The sequence below is a fragment of the Thunnus maccoyii genome, chromosome 10, assembly GCF_910596095.1.
Source record: "Thunnus maccoyii chromosome 10, fThuMac1.1, whole genome shotgun sequence".
In the NCBI taxonomy this organism is placed as follows: domain Eukaryota; kingdom Metazoa; phylum Chordata; class Actinopteri; order Scombriformes; family Scombridae; genus Thunnus; species Thunnus maccoyii.
This window is the reverse complement of record NC_056542.1, coordinates 18,455,513-18,474,050: the sequence shown is the minus strand read 5'-3', so window position 1 is coordinate 18,474,050 and position 18,538 is coordinate 18,455,513. Positions and strand designations below refer to the sequence as shown.

General features: G+C 41.8%; 2 protein-coding genes across 3 annotated transcripts; both read left to right on the top strand.

Annotated features, from left to right (window-relative positions):
- Window positions 1–580: 580 nt before the first annotated feature.
- On the top strand, window positions 581–7,627 carry hacl1 (2-hydroxyacyl-CoA lyase 1). The gene is made up of 17 exons (XM_042424747.1): window positions 581–778; window positions 1,354–1,458; window positions 1,551–1,591; window positions 1,685–1,765; window positions 1,873–1,945; window positions 2,023–2,100; window positions 2,223–2,317; window positions 2,419–2,531; window positions 2,652–2,787; window positions 3,153–3,258; window positions 3,483–3,566; window positions 3,732–3,833; window positions 4,618–4,775; window positions 5,620–5,778; window positions 5,866–5,973; window positions 6,081–6,267; window positions 7,423–7,627. Exons 1-17 carry the CDS (start codon window positions 728–730, stop codon window positions 7,453–7,455), a joined length of 1,710 nt encoding a protein of 569 aa, XP_042280681.1. The 5' UTR covers window positions 581–727; the 3' UTR covers window positions 7,456–7,627.
- A 155-nt stretch (window positions 7,628–7,782) lies between these two features.
- Window positions 7,783–17,262, top strand: colq (collagen-like tail subunit (single strand of homotrimer) of asymmetric acetylcholinesterase). 2 transcript variants are annotated; one of them, XM_042424750.1, is made up of 17 exons: window positions 7,783–8,830; window positions 9,450–9,559; window positions 9,920–10,018; window positions 10,837–10,881; window positions 11,026–11,052; window positions 11,925–11,996; window positions 12,289–12,351; window positions 12,444–12,470; window positions 12,572–12,616; window positions 12,713–12,748; window positions 12,852–12,932; window positions 13,348–13,444; window positions 14,059–14,189; window positions 14,651–14,770; window positions 14,892–15,018; window positions 15,122–15,224; window positions 15,335–17,262. In XM_042424750.1, exons 1-17 carry the CDS (start codon window positions 8,734–8,736, stop codon window positions 15,402–15,404), a joined length of 1,350 nt encoding a protein of 449 aa, XP_042280684.1. In that variant the 5' UTR covers window positions 7,783–8,733; the 3' UTR covers window positions 15,405–17,262. The 2 variants fall into 2 exon arrangements, with proteins under 2 accessions (XP_042280684.1, XP_042280682.1); XM_042424748.1 differs by having other exon boundaries at window positions 8,129–8,830; window positions 14,877–15,018.
- The last annotated feature ends 1,276 nt before the right edge of the window (window positions 17,263–18,538 follow it).

The following is an 18,538-nucleotide window of genomic DNA, read 5'->3' as shown; positions in this document are numbered from 1 at the left end:
AATGATCAAAGTGTAAACTTTTCCATGCAGAATAAAATTAATTAAAAAAATTAAAGTCTTTTTGCAAGTATATGATATTTGACTATAAAAAGTTTTTCTTTGGATGTGTGATAAATCATGCAAGTGTAATCAGGCAGAATGAGTGAAAATACCAGTGTGGGTGGACAAGGGGTGTATAGGATGTTTTAAATGTGAGATCATACTAACATTTGAACGTTTATGTATATGATTATTATGGATAGAATTGCATGAGCAACTCATTTTTACTTAACATTGATGTGCAATTACCATTTGTTGAGCACAATTGTATCTGCATTAAGTAAAGTATGGGCACTCCAGCATCAAGTTAGCCTTCATATGAAGATGGCAAAGGCAAGTCAGGAATATTTAATGAACCTGAAACGTCGTTCATCCAATCACAGCGCCCCTACGCTGCCTCTGATTGGCTCTGACCCTGACAGTCTTACCCCTACGAGTATTAGCCAATCAGAGGCAGAGCAGGGCGGGTCTTTTCATCGCAATCCTAAAAGGAAAAAATGCCTCCCGTTATTGGTTTAGAACCCGGAAGTAATAGGAACGGGGCGGGTTCAGAGGAAGACAGAGGATTGTTGCAAACAACAGCCAAGAACTAGTTCATGTGGTCAATAGTTGCAGCATTTTATGACAGTGTGCCCTTGTTGCTCTGTAAACACTAAGCAGTGTAACAGTTCGCTGTCTCTGGACAAACATGGACGAAGTGACAGGAGCTCAGCTAATTGCTGAGTCTCTTAAAACTCAGGTAAGTTAAGTCCGTTTAAAAACATAAAGACAGCGAAGTTTTATGAAATATAAGTTAACTAAGCAGCTGTATTATGCATTAACAAATAACTGTAACCACGCAGTTGCTTTCAAAAGTGTGTCAAAGTTCATCTGCTGCTCTGTGAAGTTTAGTACTGTTTTACAATGCATAATATTAACAGTTGCTATTCTTCAAAGGACCCTCATAGCTATGTGTAGGTTTGTTAAATCAGTGCTTCTCAAAGTGGGGTCTGGGGGTCCCCAAGGGTCCTTGAGGGGGTTCCAAGGGGTCCCTAGCAAAATGGGGGACAGATTTATTTCACAAATATTTTATTCAGTAGCAGTTAGAACGATGAGAGAATGTATAAGAATGACTAATCGTGGTTTTCACTCTCTCCTCCTGTTATCTCCCCTGCTGACAACTCTGGACTTAATCATACCTAACATCAAATATCTTCCCTGGCACAAAATCTTATCAGTTGCAGGTTCATGGCCTATTACGTATCAGTTTGAGGGTCTTTGATATGAAAAGGTGTGAGAACCACTGTGTTAAAGGGTACATTTCTGTCCCTGCAGAGAGTGGAGTACATGTTTGGGATCGTTGGTGTTCCTATCATTGAGGTGGCCATGGCTGCTCAGGCTGCAGGGATCAAATATGTGGGAATGCGCAACGAACAAGCGGTAAAAAACTCAGATATTCTGTTAAACTGCTGTTTACCTGCACTTGTAATGCATTGATTTAATGTGTTAAAATAAAACCTGTCACACAACAGGCATGTTATGCAGCATCTGCCATTGGATACCTCACTGGGAGGTAAGACTGAGTTAGTGATCCGAATATTCAGAGCAGCCGGTGTGTCAGCTTGTATCTTACATGTTGCTGTCTCCTGTGGTTATCTGTATCCAGACCAGGTGCCTGCTTGGTGGTGTCTGGACCTGGACTCATTCATGCTCTGGGTGGAATGGCCAATGCTAACATGAACTGCTGGTATGACTCTAAAACAGACTGATGTTGATGGCTTTTTACAGTCTATATAGTTTTAACATGGCACCTGTTGTCATGTGGTTTATGAAGTGTGTGTTGCCTTTGCACAGGCCAGTGGTTGTTATTGGGGGATCCTCAGATCAAAACCAAGAAACAGCAGGAGCCTTTCAGGAGTTTCCTCAGGTAATGCATGCATCCATATGGATTTTTGCCTGAAGATGCTTCATTAAAGTGACACTGTTATCTTTTTTTTTTCCCAGGTGGAAGCATGTCGCCTGTATAGCAAATTCTCTGCTAGACCGAGCAGTCTGGAAGCCATCCCTTCAGTGATAGAGAAGGTAACATATCAGCCTAATATTACATTGTCTGTCTGGCCTTTTATTAGTCTCTCTTCCTTTATCACAGTTTGATATTATTAGTTTGACTGACTGTTGTGACGATAGTGTTTCGTTGCTCACAGGCTGTTCGCACAAGCATTTATGGACGTCCAGGTGCTTGTTATGTGGACATTGCAGGGGACATGGTCAATGAAAAAGTGGACAGAAGCAAAGTCAGGTTTGTTGTCACTTACGCTACCAGAGTGGGTAGATTTTTTTTTTCCTTGTGTGGTATCACTCCTCTGGTTACAGATTCAAAGAATTGTGTTTCTCCTGCAGAGTTGTGTCCTGTTGTTCACCTCCTCCTATCAGTTTGGCTGACCACAGTGCAATCACAGAAGCCATCGCTGTCTTAAAAGCAGCTAAAAGACCTCTTGTCATCATTGGCAAAGGTAATATCAGGTGTCTTTGAATTACCTTGTGAAATAAACCTTAAACTTCCTCCGTCACTGGTGAATCAGAGCGGCGCTGTGGGTAAGTTATGATGATATGCATGGTGTTGCGCCCAACAGGAGCAGCCTATGGCCAAGCAGAAACTGCTCTGAAGGAGTTTGTGGAAATGAGCCGCCTGCCGTTTCTGCCCACCCCCATGGGCAAAGGAGTTTTGCCTGATGATCACCCCAACTGTGTGGCTGCTGCCCGCTCACGGTCGGCCTCTCTTTCAATTTAAACATGAGTCAGAAGCAAAACATTTGCAGAACATTTATCTCTTCGCCAAAATTGTCATAATATACAGTACTATCTACAGTTAAATAATCTTAAAAAGTAAGTAAAATATTCTGTATTACTTATAAAAATAATATTTCTATATTTTAACTGTTGATTTTATCTAGATATGTACAGTAGGTGTACTAAATAATTTCCCAGTATCTACATACACTTGATGTATATATGGAGTTACGTTTTGTTTGACAACATTATGTAGATTATTAATTTTTTTTGTTTGTTTGTTTTTCACCCTCTATCTCAACCCAATGCGACCCACCTGCTCCTGTGTTGTTCCTGATATGAAGAGCTCTTCTCCAGGCTGACGTTGTGCTTCTTCTTGGAGCCCGGCTGAACTGGATCCTGCATTTTGGTCTGCCACCTAGATTTGATCCTGATGTCAAGGTCATCCAGGTATGGAAATGGCCAAGCCAAGTTTGACTTGTGGAGAGTCAGTCTTAAGGGCTCTCTAAAATGATATGAATGCCACCTCATTGCCATAAAGCTTATCGTGTGTATCATATCTATTTTTAGTGCTGTGGGAAAACCTTAATCTTGTCATTGTGGTGCAGTTTTTCCTGCACTGTGATTCACTGTTGCTACTACTGTGCTCTAATAACACAACACACTGTGTGCAGGTTGACCTTTGTGCTGAGGAGATGGGGAACAATGTGAGGCCTGCTGTTGCTCTTCTGGGAGACATCAGTGCTATTGTCACTCAGGTACAATAACAGCAACTCAGTTTGCTCACAAAATCTCACATATTTGATTAATCTCTCTCCATGTGGTATGTGTTATAAGATCCTGATGTGATTTTAAGATGTACTTTTAAAGAAAAGCTCATGTTTGTGAAAATTGGTGATTGTTTTTTTTTCTTTGTCCTTCAGCTCCTGGAGTGTGTCTGTAAAGATGGCTGGAAGTATCCCTCTGAGACAGAGTGGTGGAGCACATTGAAGGAGAAAGCTGCTGCCAATGCGAAAATATCAAGGGTGCGTTTGGACTCCTTTATGAAAAGCCTCCAGTTTGATATTGTATGTGGTTACTCGAACTGATGATAACAATGTGATAATTTAAGAAAAAGCTAAACACCCAGCTCTTTCGCAAACACCTCCACACCTGATGGACTTAAAAAATATATATATATATATCTGCTTCTATACATTGCCTCTACACTGCCTGTTAGCACCTACGTCCTATCAGACCTGAACTTAGCTTTATGGCACTTACTCGTGTTGTTGTCTCCTGACTAGATCCTTGTTTGTGTTGTATTAGAGGTGTGTGTAGAATTTAGTGGCATCTAGCAGAAAAGACTTGGCAGAAATTGAATATAATATTTATAAGTATGTTTTACTTAGTATATAATTGCCTGAGTATAAGAATTAGAATGAGCCCTTTATATCTACATAGTGGGTCCTCTTCCACAGAGCCCACCATGTTGCACCTCCATGTTTCTACAGTGACCCAGAACAGATAAACCAAACACTGGTTCTAGAGAGGGCCTTTTATGATTTTCGTGAGAGGCCACCATAGGTTCTCCTACACGCTTGAAAGGGGATGGTGGAGGGGGGGATATTCAGTTTGTTGCAATCTGCAACCTCACCGCTAGATGCCACTAAATCCTACACACTGCACCTTTTACTCTCACATGTAAGTTGCTTTGGATAAAAGCGTCTACCAAATGAAATTGTAACATAATGTATTTGAAGCATTTAGATGTATCTTTTTTTTATTATTCAAGTATTCACAAGATTTTTGCCTTTTTTCTCTCTACAGGCGCTCGCTCTTCAGCAGTCAACACTGCCTATGAACTACTACACAGTGTTTCACCACATCTCCCAGTTGCTGCCACGTGACTGCATCATTGTCAGCGAGGGGGCAAATACTATGGACATAGGACGCACTATGTTGAACAACTACCTACCTCGACACAGGCAAGGCAAAGTCTCATTGAAGCAGAGATTAAAGATGCACTCTTGAGAACACAAACGACTGTGTGTGCAGTAGGGCGATTAGTAGAAGAAAAGAGCACAAACTCAGGAGCCTCATACAGTGATAATGTTGGGGGCCGGAGTAACGCAAATGAGTTTCAAACCAAACCAAAATGTTTTTGGATACAAATTGAGGAGTGTCCCTTTAAAAAATGTACCACATTCCAACACCCTGCTGGGTTGTCATCACTGTGAATGACAAATGAGCCTTGTGTATGTGTTCATGCCTCTCCCCAAATGCTCTCCTGAATTTGGCAATATCAGACAGATATGGTATCACCACATCACACATATCACACAATCACACATAAACTGAAAGAAGCTCTGCTTTAAATGAAAAGGTTGAGCTTGTACTGTAATATTTGTGCCCACTTTGCAAAATTACCTTTGGTGAAATGACCGGCAGAAATATGAACAAGGCTGGGAACTAAATTCAGGCTCATCCAATAGCAAACAATTGTGCCATTTCCTGCAAAAATAGAAATGCTTTCTGTAAAAATGCAGACTTTTAGTCTGCAGAGAGATGAGTGAATTCAAGCAGGTACTCAACTTCAAGCCAGCCTTGCTACCCAAACTGGTGATCTTTCTCACATGATCAACACAGCACATTTGCTGTGTTTCTTCAAAACACAGCAAATGTGCATTTTCTCACTACAATCCTATCATATAAAGCCAGTGTTGACAATTGTTTAACTGCATTAGACTGGTATTTGACTTTAAGTGGTAAGACTGTAAGTCTTTGTACATTTTTAGTAGACTGTGGTTAGCTAATCCTGATTATATGCAGGTTGGATGCAGGCACATTTGGAACAATGGGAGTAGGCCTTGGTTTTGCTATAGCAGCAGCCGCTGTGGAGAGGAGCGAGAATAAAGGCAGAAGGATAGTCTGCGTGGAAGGAGACAGTGCATTTGGGTTTTCTGGCATGGAGGTTGAAACCATGTGCAGGTAGGTTTGATTCCTCTTTTTCTATATAATATATGTACTTTAACCCTCTAGTACAACTTCATTACATTCTGTCTGTTTTTTTAACAGGTATAATCTACCTGTAGTCATCATTGTGGTCAATAATAATGGTATATACAGCGGAGTGGATCCTGAGACATGGAAAGAAATGGCAAAAATGGGAGATCTGGCCACTATGTGAGTCAATGATCAAAACGTCATGATGACTGTCATGATTTCTTCCACTTTATCAGTTGTGATATGATTTCATAAAACTTATCTTATGTCATTGTATTGCTTGTCAGAGCTCCACCTGTGACCCTCCTACCCGAGGCACGCTATGATGAGATCATGTCTGCGTTTGGAGGTCAAGGGTTTCTGGTGAGGACGGTGGAGGAGCTGCGTAGTGCCTTACAGCTTAGCTTGAGTGACTGGAAGAGACCCAGTCTCCTGAACGTGCTTATCGACCCTTCCTCAGACAGAAAACAGCAGGTACAGTAACTGTTGTAGTACTATTGTTGTAATTGTTCAGTTATTGATCTAGATTGCTTCTACAGGAAATTATCTTGTAGAAACACTCCCTAGTGGATGCTGTCTTTGTGGCTGGGACTTTACTTGGAGAAGGCACATTAATGTAAATGTAATCTGAACAAATGCTCCTAATTAAGTTCTTATTGGTTAGGAGCCATTGCGTCTCCAAAGGATAAATATTGTGGGTTTTCTGTCTTTCATGACCACAAAAAAGCCAAGTGGACTAATGGAAAGACAGCTTCACCTTCAGACTTCCAGATCTCTGTGCACTTACAGATTTGCAAACTTTATGGCCACGTACAGGAGAAATCATCAGGGCCTAAGGCTGCCCAAATCCACAACTCATCACATCCACACTGGGCCCAAAGCACACTTATTGCAGACTTCCAGAGAGTCGAGATTATAGGGTCAAGAACTTGGCATTGGTCATATCATTAGTGGTGATTGAGATCTTTGTGCATTTTACTCCCTCGCAATTTACAATCCCTGCAGGCTGCAGCGAGCACCACAGACAAACGGCAGTACATAAAACAAAAGTTGGCAAGTCTGCGGATTTTACCTGGAAGTAAAACAATGGAAGTAAAACAAAAAGGAGATGGACAAGTGAATGACTTTGACAGTCACAGCAGTAAAACCAGGCGTAGTTAAAAGGAGCAGCATTTCGGTTCGCGATGAAGTGTAGAGCAGTAAACAGCTTGGTGTTTACTTGACTCTCATCTCATCCTTATAGGGCTACGTGACTGACATGCCTTACTGCACAGTAATCCATACACTCCAGGTGCACCGCAGAACTGTTGTATTCCACTCACAATCCCTCCACCTCACACCAACCTGACCTTTCTATTTCAGGGTCCCCATAATTAGAAAGCATGGCCCTCTGTGTTTATGTTGAATGTATCCACGCAACCCTTCGCAGACATGTTTGAAGGTTGTATTGAGTACAGTATCCATGGTGCTGGGCTCCAATGGCCGTGCACTCTGTGGCCAGCAGAACGGCTTGTTCATTGGAGGCGTGCCGCTCTTATTGTTTGTCTCTGACTGTCATTCATAGCTGTCAGGAAATGGGTCCATCATCAAAGGAGGTCCAATATAATGATGTTTTATCTGTATTTCTAGGAATTTCCATGGCTGACCCGCTCCAACCTTTAGATTGAAAGAGAGAGATCCGCTTCCTCCTTCGTTTGCCACATTATCAAAACCGCAGCGATGGTTTTCCACAGGAAACTCAAACTCGGAAATATAAAAGCTGCTTTCGTTTTGTGATTGTTTTTATGAAATAACTATTTTTCAATGATTCTTACTGCACAGTAGTATTATAATCAACAAAATAATTCTGCAATAAAACATTTTTACACATCATACAATGAAGATTATTGCTTTATGTCCAGTAGTGGGTTTTTTTCTGCCACATGATAAATCTAATAGGCAGCATGATTAACACACAATATGGCTAATTAAACCATCCATCATGCTGAAGGATCCAGTGCAAATTATTAAAATACTGGGACAGTATAAATGTTGACTAATGGCCAATTTGGTGTTGAAATCCAGTTTTGCTCAGATGTTTTTTTTATTTGCGTAAAACACCATCTTTAAAATTAAACCCTCTCAGGATTGTCTTAAAACACATGGGTAAAGGATTTCTAGCAGAAATAATAACCTTACGTAATATCCACATAAATTAGTGAGTGTATTACTTCCCATTGAGTTGCATGATTTTCTCACAGTGTAAACGCTTGCAGAGTAAAATGGTGTGTGTGTGTTTTTTTTAACTTGTGTATCTATAGTCTATACAAAATATAGAATTTTTCATATCACTACAGTTGAAGCGCTGTTGAGAAATGATATAGTCTGTATTTCCAGACATATTTACAGCTCTCGCATCCCTTAAAGATCCTCCTTGGAAAAGCAGACAATTAATTTAGTGGGACAGTCTGGGCAATAAAACCAATTTGACCTGGAGTAAATGGATACCACAATGCACAGAGGGATGCATAGCATAAACAAGATGTACTAATCAATACACACACAGTTGTGTCAGGATGTGCGAATGCACTGACACCTTCATGCAAAATCCCATTTAAAGCTTTTGCAGAAAAGCCCACTGTGGGTTAGCCAGTGATAAGTCTCCCTTTGAGAGGAGTGGAAACAACAAAGGCACCCCCTGCAGTAGTAGAAATCTAATATTGGCACCCGAAGCAGCTGGCGGGCTGTCTCCTGTAATTTTAGCGCACACTGATGCGGAGGAAAGATTTAATGGGCATTGGTCGGCATACCCTCTTCTGAGGGCGTAAAGGAGACAGAGCAGAGCGAGCAGAGAGGGAGGGGAGCAGAGGAAGAGGACAGTGAGGAGAGAGGGAGAGAGAAAGGCAGCGTGTGAGGACTGCTGTGGCTCAAAAATAAAGTCAGGCAACTATCTGGAGCAGCATGACTCTTCTAACACTTGGACTGTATCTGCCACTGTGGTTTCATTATGGCCTGGCTCAGTCTTCTATTCCGGACAGCTTTATTCCATTCCCAGCAGGTAAGGATATTGTAATCCTGAGTCTTTTTGTGTCTGTGTGTCTGTGTGTATATGTAGGTGTGTCTGTGTGCCAGCTGTACATACATTACTATGCATGCATATGTGTTGAAGGAGTTGGGGTGCAAAAGCATGGATTAAAAGATAGTTTTAGGCTTTATAATGAGGCCACTATCCTTGTAAATTACACCTGTTTTTATCTTCTTGTCGCCCATGAGGTAGACTGGAAATGCCACTATAAATAGAGAGACCAGCTCCAGTCCTACAGTGAGAGGCACAGGCACTTCATATCTGTGTCCAGCTCTAGGAACTCTGCCGGACGGGTGTCATGATTTGATAGTTTGCACCTGTTTCCCTGTCGCTTATGCTGCTCCTGCATGTTCTAACCTTTTTCACTTGTCCCATTTGTACTGTATGTATGAGATGTTGTACCCAAGTTGCACATGCATGCTCATGTGTCATGAGTCAAGCACTCCTCTTATCATTTTGTTGAAGAGGTGAGGATTCAGATATGTTTTTGCAGAAGTTAAGACAACTCATAATCATGACCTCTTCCGACTCTTCTAATTTTGACACTTGGCATCACTTCCTGTGCGACTGGCCGCCTGCACACTTTGCACAGCTCTCAGATCCCAGGAGCAGCAGAGGAGATTCAACCCATGCTGTTTACTGAGTCTGCCTCCACCCCCGCTGTTTCCTCCACCCCCTTCACTTTGGCGCCGCCACACTCATGTGAGTTAAAGTCATGTGACTTTCTATTGTGGAATATCTGACTGTTGATATGTCCTTGGGTGATATCCAAGCAGCCCCTCACTTACTGTCTTTTAACCCCTGAATGAGACCGTTAAAATACTCCAGAGGGTGGAGTATGTTTGCAGGAAGAAATGGCTTAACAAGTCCTTTTGCTTTGCGTTTTTTTTATGATGAGGTTGGGATGAAATTCTGATATTAACTTCAAAACTTTATCCACAAAGTAAAAAGTCAGTGTCCCATTATCTTCTTATAGGATACGTGTCATTCTTCTTCTATCTAATGAGCATTTATCAATGGTGTAAAAAAAAATATTATTTTATTTTTAATTTCATTTTACAGAATGAAGGCATTTATGGAGGTCGATCAGAGCCGGGCCATGAGGACAAAGGTGCCTGTGTCCAAGGCCCCCCTGGGCCTGCTGGTCCCATTGGACCTCAGGTATGTGATCCACTTTTATCCCAGCATTAATCATATATTATAAATCCAGCACCACGGCATTGTCATTATTCAAAGCCCTTGCCACAAGTTGACTTAAATAGGATTCACTGTCAGTATGGCTGCATCACAGGCTGTCTCTAATTCATGTTGGTGTTTGCATAGTTTTAAGGTGTTAAGAATTAGTGCTCCAGCAACACACTACTTCCATCTCCTCTCCAACTTGAGAGTTCCTTCTGAGCAGGAGATGGGGATTTCTCTGGCCCATGCAACACAGCAGCCCATTAACGCTCTACATTTAGCTGAGACACAAATAGCCTTTTTCCACTGCCTGCCAGTGCGCCACACGTCATTCTCAGAAACTGTCCGAAGAGTTGTCTGCCTGGAAAGGCGCACTGGGTCGCGTAAATTCCAGGGATTACCAACACAACCATGTGTCCCTGTGTTTGTGTGGCAATGAAAGGTATAAAGACATTTTGGTTTAATAGATAGTTTTAAACCCAACCTCCTCTGCTGTTTGCCCAAAATTTCATGAGTGACAAGCAGATTTACTTGTCATGATCAAGCGATTGTTGTGTTTGCCCATCTTGGGCTATTACAGCACCAGCCGGGCTGCAGCAGTGTTTCAGTTTATCAAGAGAGACCCACAAGGTACTTTGTAAATCAATAGTGGCCACTCAGCCCTTAGCTAATTGAAACTGCAGCTGTGTACTTCCAGAAGCAGACATGACTTTCTGGTGGGATACTGTGGACAATAAAACCAATTTAGACTGATATATCTGTGATTTATGAGCATACTTATTGTTTTTTATGTTTACCAGGGTCCACCTGGATTGCCTGGTATAGAAGGACCTAAGGGAGAAAAGGTAAGCAGTGTCCTATTTAATTAATGTGTTCATTATTTTTGTAAGCTTAAGTTTAATTGACCTGTTGCTCAAGACTGAAAGATGCTTGCTGGAAATGTATTAAATGCCCAATGTCCTTGTCCCTCCTTCACATCCTGTTGTCAGGGAGAAATCGGAAGACCTGGGCAAAAGGTGAGAGTCTCCATTAATCACTCCATATTGCCACTAAGTGGATTTACTCAAAAATGAGATACAATGCCTCCGCCTGCTCGCTAGCTGTAACTCAGAGCACTGCCAGTGCCTGGTTGTGTGAGCAAGTACAACCTTGACAGGAGACAGCACAGACACACTGACAGGATGCAAGGGATGCAGAGCTTCTGAGATGGGTTATTTTGATGGCAGAGGGAGTTGACATACTGTTGGTCTTCTCTCACAGAGGGGGGGAGCGTCTGCCTTCCCATCGATCCCTCAAAGACATCCAGCATCATGCCTCTCTTCTCTATTAGAACGGTAACTTTATTGAAAGCAGACCGCACACAGTGTTTGATCAGGTCTGGCGGAAGAGAAGTGATCTCCCAAATGATCAGTTGCTGTGGTCGAGCAGTGAAAGTGGCCCAGTGGGAGAGTTTCACTTGCTGGTGGCCTGACTGAGCAGCTTCGCAGCACTGCAGTGCAATTTAGCTTAGTGGTTCAGCCAGGTCATAAATCATTTTATTTCCCACAAGCACGGTCTCCTGTTCTATATACAGCCCATCATTTAATTAAATAGAGCAAAGTGACAGTGCTCGTTAAAGTCATTCTTCCCCTACATGTGCAGTGGTACTAGTGTCTGATAAATACTGTAGCAAGCAGTCTGTCAGCTTATGCAGCAAATCCTGCACTTAGGTTTCTCTTTTTTACCTCGCAGGCATAACAAGCGCTGTTATTGAGTTGCATTTGCACATCTCTTCTTGCAGCACTTTTTATAATGCCCTGATTTTATAAATAATTAACTGCTACTTTAGGCTTTATTGAGTTTTATAAGGTGTTTCTGTGTGTCATAAAATTTATGTCTCCTGTTATAGGGTCGCACAGGTCCTCCTGGACTTCCTGGGAAGCAGGGACCAGCTGGATGGCCAGGACCAAGTGGGCCCAAAGTGAGTAAGTCAGATCTCATCATGTAGATGTTATGATATATAACATGAGAGCTGTAAGTGCCAATAAGAAGGAGCATAGATGAGTGTATATATTACTTCACTTTGTTCAATTAAATACTGTGTTATGTAACATGCAACCAAGCTTTTCTATATAGAAAATATTGAAATATCACAGGAGAATATTCCATCAGATCCTGCGTATGGTCAAACTGAAAGTCATAAATTCTTATTTTAGATGGGAGAATATGTTGAAACACTATTTTTGTCTTATTAATGTTTTCTTCTGTGTCAGGGTGAGAAAGGTGACTCAGGGCTGATGGGCTTGCCTGGAGCCAGAGGACCAATTGGGCCACGGGTATGATCCGCATATGAATTCATCTTGGATTATCTCAACTTCACAGTAGCTTGTTTCACCATGGATGTTTTATTTTTCATCTTTGATTACAGGGTTTATCTGGATATAAAGGTGAAAAGGTATGTGACCAGTTTAGTAATGATTATAAAGTGCAAAATACATTGAAATTTGCTGACTAACATCTTTTCTGTTGAATCTAAACTGTAATTTGCTCCGTTAGGGCTCACAAGGTGTTCGTGGTGAGGGTGGCATGAAAGGAGACAAGGTGAGCAGATTTTATCAGTATCTATAGTTGCAAACATTGAAATAGCAGCACACGTCATACATTAATTTACTTACATATAATGTCCTTTATCCACAGGGTGCAATGGGTTTCCCAGGAATGCTTGGACAGAAAGTGAGCAACACAGTTTTGAATTCCCTAGAATTACAACTTTTAAAATCTTACAGATGAATGCAGTGCTGTTGAATGTTCAGTTGATTTGATGTGTTTTGTGCAGGGTGAAATGGGTCCAAAAGGAGAACCTGGGATCTCAGGAAACAGAGGACCCACTGGCCGACCAGGGAAGAGAGGCAAACAGGTATTTGTGGGCATGTGACACTCTGGCTGCATTACTATGTGGAAATAATGTATGGAATTACATATGTACCTCAAGAGTGTGCGATGGGACATTTTGTGCACAGAAAAAGATTTTTTGAAGACATTTTGTAGAGAAATAACCGCAAGCGTGCAGGGAAACTTGAGAGTGCACAGAGAGCAAAAGAGACACTGTGAGCAAGTGTCCAGTGGTTTGATAGATTTGTTTGCTCAAATTTGATTATTATTTGTGTGTTAATACTGTAATATTACTCTCTTCAAAATATAATTTATGTGCATTCAAAAAATCATTTTCTGTGCTGAAAAGGTCCCATTGCATTGATCTCTGAGACTTTATTGTTGTAAAGAAATGTTTTACATGTGTAACCACCTGGTTTATTTTTTTGTTTGTGTCTCAGGGAATGAAAGGAGACCCGGGCAGTCTAGGTCCTATGGGACCTGCAGGCCCACAGGGACCTCCTGGCCATCCTGGTCCTCCTGGTTCACCTGCCACAGGTGCAAACTTCTACCTCCTCCAACAAAGCAGAAACCCCAACAGATTAGATTTAAAACTCTTACTGAATCAAACGCTGACTGAATTTATATCCACTTTGTGGGGGATTGGTTTGTGTGTGGCTCTGCACATTCTGTGTTCTTGGAGAGTGTGTGCAATGCTGTGCTGCCAGTGTGAGGAGTAGCAAACACCCCTGTCAGCAAAAGGAGGCACACTTAAGAGCGGTGTAAGAGGTAACACCGGTTGTCTTATTTAGCACCAGAGAAATCTAATCTCCTAACATGAGACGAGATGCTCCCATCATGACACCATGCAGCTAAAATGGATTTACAGATGGCGAGGCTCCCTACAGTTTTACAAATATTATGTCACCACTTAATTAAAGTGACCTTTGTTATCTTGATCAAGTTTCTGCATGAATTAAGTTGATTGTGTTAGCCTCTTGATAGACGAATCAAAGACGGCATATGGTATTTATATCAGCTACTGTAGCCTGACACTCAGCAACACTTTCCTTTAGCTCATTAAGCCTGCAATACTCTTACCATGTAGCTTCTGGTTTATCATTTGGAGTCTTTTTTATACAACAATCACTTTTCTCTCTTTGTAAATTTAGGACTTTACATGGTTGGAACAAAGGGTGCACGTGGTCCACCTGGGCCGCCTGGAAAGTGTAGCTGCGGCACTTTCAGTAATTCTCAATTTGAAGATCATCCCTCCAGAGGAAGCTATCCTAAAGTACCAGCGGTGAGGGATGAGTACAGCCAAAACTGAAAACTTACATACAACATTTTCCATTATCTTTAATTTAATCAGGGGGTCCATACGTTCAAAAACTGAATGATTTGACACATCCCTGAAAACATGAATCTACATCACATTTTAATTGTTATGACTTTTTATCAAAATGTATGAATGAACTTTGATATGCAACTAGATGTTATTTCCACTTGGGAATTTTAAGTAACCTTTTAGTTAAATATTTAAAGAAAGAAAATATTGAAAGATAAAAGAAGTACGCCAACTGGGGAGATGAATATTGCTTGGAGTCACATGTTGCCGGCTGGGATATTAAATTTTGATGCTCAATATTTCAAAATTGCACCCACTAGGACTGAACCTTATCATTTCAAATGCACTAAAATATTGAAAACATGACAGTAAATGTCCCTTTTGACATAGCATTTTCACTTCACCCTGTCATTCAGATATTCGTGGTGAGCAATGAGGAAGAACTGGAGCGCCTTCACACAGATAACGCTCTTGCATTCCGCAAAGACCAGAGATCTCTCTATTTCAAAGACATTGATGGCTGGCTGCCAATTCAGGTATCATTGAAAGCAGCAAAATTAAATTTTTTATCTTTTTTTTTACACTTGTTGACATTTCAAGCACTTTTTCCTTTTTGCTAAAGTTTATTAAACTCTGTAAAAGACTTTTCCATTCCAGCTGACTCCGTTCCAGTCCATGGAAAACGCACCAGACGAGGAAGGTTACTGTGGTGATGGGATAGTGCAGATTACTAATGGAGAGGAGTGTGATGACAGAAACAGAGTCGTCACCGACGGCTGTGTCAGTAAGTCATGTGCTCATGTGATCTATAATAGCCTCCTCAGTTGTACTTTGCTGTGCACATATAACATGACCCCTCTGCCCCTCCTGTCTCCTTCTTACCACAGAGTGTAAACACGCCTACTGTGGAGACGGATATCGCTATGAGGGGGCTGAGGAGTGTGATGGAAAAGACTTTGGATACCAGACATGTAATTCATATCTTCCAGGGTAAGCACAGTACACAACTACATGTGGTCAAAACACTTTGCTGCATGAAAACATAGGTGTTTTGTTGGCATGTTATACTGACCTACGGGTTTTTCTCGTATTATTTGCAGGTCATATGGTCACCTCAAGTGCACACCATACTGTGTTATTGACTCCACAAACTGCAAGTACTTCACTTGAGGAGGAACCTGGACAGTGCAGCGGGATCCTTTGTGTGTTATTTGCTATACACATAATGGGAATACTTTCATGCAAAAAAAAATAATAATAATGCCACAAGCAAGAGACTCTGGAGGAAGAGGCAGCCAATGATTCTATGATGAAAGAAAACCAAAACATATATATAACTCCTCTGTACTGCTGCTAAGATGCCACGTAGATCCCCGGAGTTATAGCAAGAGTCGGTCAGTTGAAGGGGAAAACCTTCACCTACACTTAGGAAATACACAGGACAACTGCACTCTGTCTTAACAAAGCTGGACTTAAGACTGGCCTCCTCACCATGCCCGATTGGACTGGAATCAGCTTCTGGATGCAACGGTTGTTTGACAGCCATGCAGAGACTTAATTAAGTGCCAGTTGGAGATGTTGCAGAAGAGCAGTAGCCGGGCCAGAGGCTTATTAATCTTGACCCAGTTACTGTTGAGAAAAAGAGCCAGTAGGACATGCAGAGCCATGGTCCCAGGTATTCTACTGCAGCGTGAGTGACAGTGCACAGCATTTGCATGAGGCTGGGATTACTAAGACCATGAAAGCAGCTGTCACTATCCAAGCATGTAACCTATCACTTTACTCATTATTGCCACGACAAAGTCCGTACTGTGTACTCCCAATCTCACATCAACGATTTCAGTTGTAAAACCAGGGATGTAGTATGATCAATATTAAAGCAAGGGATGGAGATAGAGGTGGATATAATGCATGAATTATGCACCGCTAATATTTCAGGAGGCCACACTTCTCACAGGTCCTGTGAAACTTCAGTGTCTGACTTGGCTTGTGGTGGTACTGTACTTGACAGGGACATTCAGATTCAACTTCATCTATCCGAAAACCTCTCAGGAACCAACAGGTAATGTTGCTCCACACGGCACGTTTCACAGGCATCCTCCGACTACTCTCTTTGCAAATTTAAATGACAGCGACTGTACGCCGAGAGCACACAGGTAACTCAAACAAAAGCTTTAACCGCATCAACAATGTGCGGTTCCTTTAGGCACCATCACGTTCCTTCCCTGTGCTTCAATGAGAAACTAAATATACTGTATGTGAAGGCTTGAAACTGTTATGTTCTTAATTTTCTCACTGCACAGGAAAGGCTGGAATAGTCTGTAGCTGCTAAATGGGGGGGAGGAATTCAATTCCAGTCTGTTCTATGGTCATTACTGTATTTACTATAATACCTCTTTATCCAGTCTTTCTGTCTTACAGTAAACAGCAACAGAGAAACTCAACAGTAAACTTAACAGTGTAGATGTAGTCCGCTCTGTCTTGGGCACCAATGGTGAAAATGAATGTGCCGATTATAAGCTGACATTTTCCATAAGCTACTGTATGAGTCGCAGTGCCAAGGGAGACCTTTTCTTAGCCATACTTAGACATAGTCAAGTGTTATAAAGTGATTCTTCTTTGATTGCAGATGTACAAACAAGGAATTGAAAGATAAAGACTGTTACTATATTGTGTCCGCATGCTTGTGATAATGTGCCATTGAGTGTGAGATGCTTCCACTCTGTCAAACATTGTTTTGTAAATCATCATTGCATTCATCAGCATAGCAGGTGTCTTAAGAAATGTCAGCCTTGCTCTGCTCAGAGTTGTAGTACTGTACAGTATGTGTGACACACCTTATATGATAGTGATGAACTGTGCCATGCACAAAGCTGAAATACTTTTTGGAAAAACCATGTTGAATGTTCTTGTCTGTGGCCTGTGCTGCTGTGCTGTATCTTGTACTGTGTATGCACAACAATGCTGAAACATACCATGCATGTGGTAACGTACTGTAAGGCTTTATAAAACATAGTATGCACTGTGACTGGGATAGTGAAAGATCATTCTGTTTGATTATTCTGATATGATTTATACAGTAGTTGTGGACAATTTTAAAAAAGGAAGTGAAAATAAAAATGGGAATTTAAATCATTCAAAGCTGTATTTTCTATCTTACGCATGCAGCTTTAAACTTTGCTCAGGGGTTTGTCAGCAGCTTTGCTTCTGGTCTGTCAGTAAGCAAGCGGTGACAGTGATTGGAGGCTGTGCAAAAAGCCAATAGGCAGTGATAGAGATGCTATTGATGTTCTTTCAGAGCAAGGCTTTCACTGTAAAAAAAAAAGATATCCATCAAGGAGGGGGGGGGGGGAGGGGGGGGGGGGGGGGGGGGGGGGGGGGGGGGGATGCTGTCAGCAACCCCTTGCAAAGTGCTGTGTTAGACTACATAGTAAACAGACCACACAGTGAACTCTCGCTGTTTGCTCAGACATGGCAATGGCTTTTCAGCTTTTCATTCTGTCTCGATGAGGCCCCTCAGAGTTCAGTCTGTGCCCCGGAGATGAGGCACAGAGATACAGATTTGGGCAGCCGGCCAGTGTCACAGCAGAGATGTTTGAGGCTGGATGCGACCGTATAACTCTATTAGCATGCCCTATTTCTTGTCTAAATCACATCAGGACAATCTGTCTGCTAAGATGCCCGAGTAAAAGCTTACCTTGGCATATTTATCCCATCATGTGCATTCCCCCAACCAGGCCAATCAGATTTGTACCACAGATGTCTCTGTTCAGCACTAAATGTCACTGGAGATGCAGTGCTCAGCCTGAATCTCCAGAGTCCAAAATAAAAAGATCGGCTCTGCACAGAGAAGAGTCCCCCATGTAAAGTTTATTATTTATGGAGTTTAGGAACCTCAAACAAATTAATTTATGAGCTACTACGCTATTTGTCCTCAACATTTTATAAGTAATTTTCCCACTCTTGATGACACTACTCACACAGCTGTAGGAAGCAGGATCTATTTTGAGCTCTCCCAACCAATAACACAGCGAACTGAAATCAAACACTTTTTCCAACAAAAGGCGGTGTAGCATTACAGCTGTGGCACAAGGGGCAATGTAAAGGAGGCCACAAGGACAGGAAGCAGGCGGGGACCCAGCTGTTGGTCCAAGCCAAGTGAAAATCCCTGACCTATAGGCAGGAATGGTTGGCACGCAGGGTACTGTGCTCATGGCAGGGGACACACACTACTGCACATGCAAAACAATCATTTAACACACACAAATAGGGTATGCAAAAGTGCTTTGTGCCACTGTTGTTTA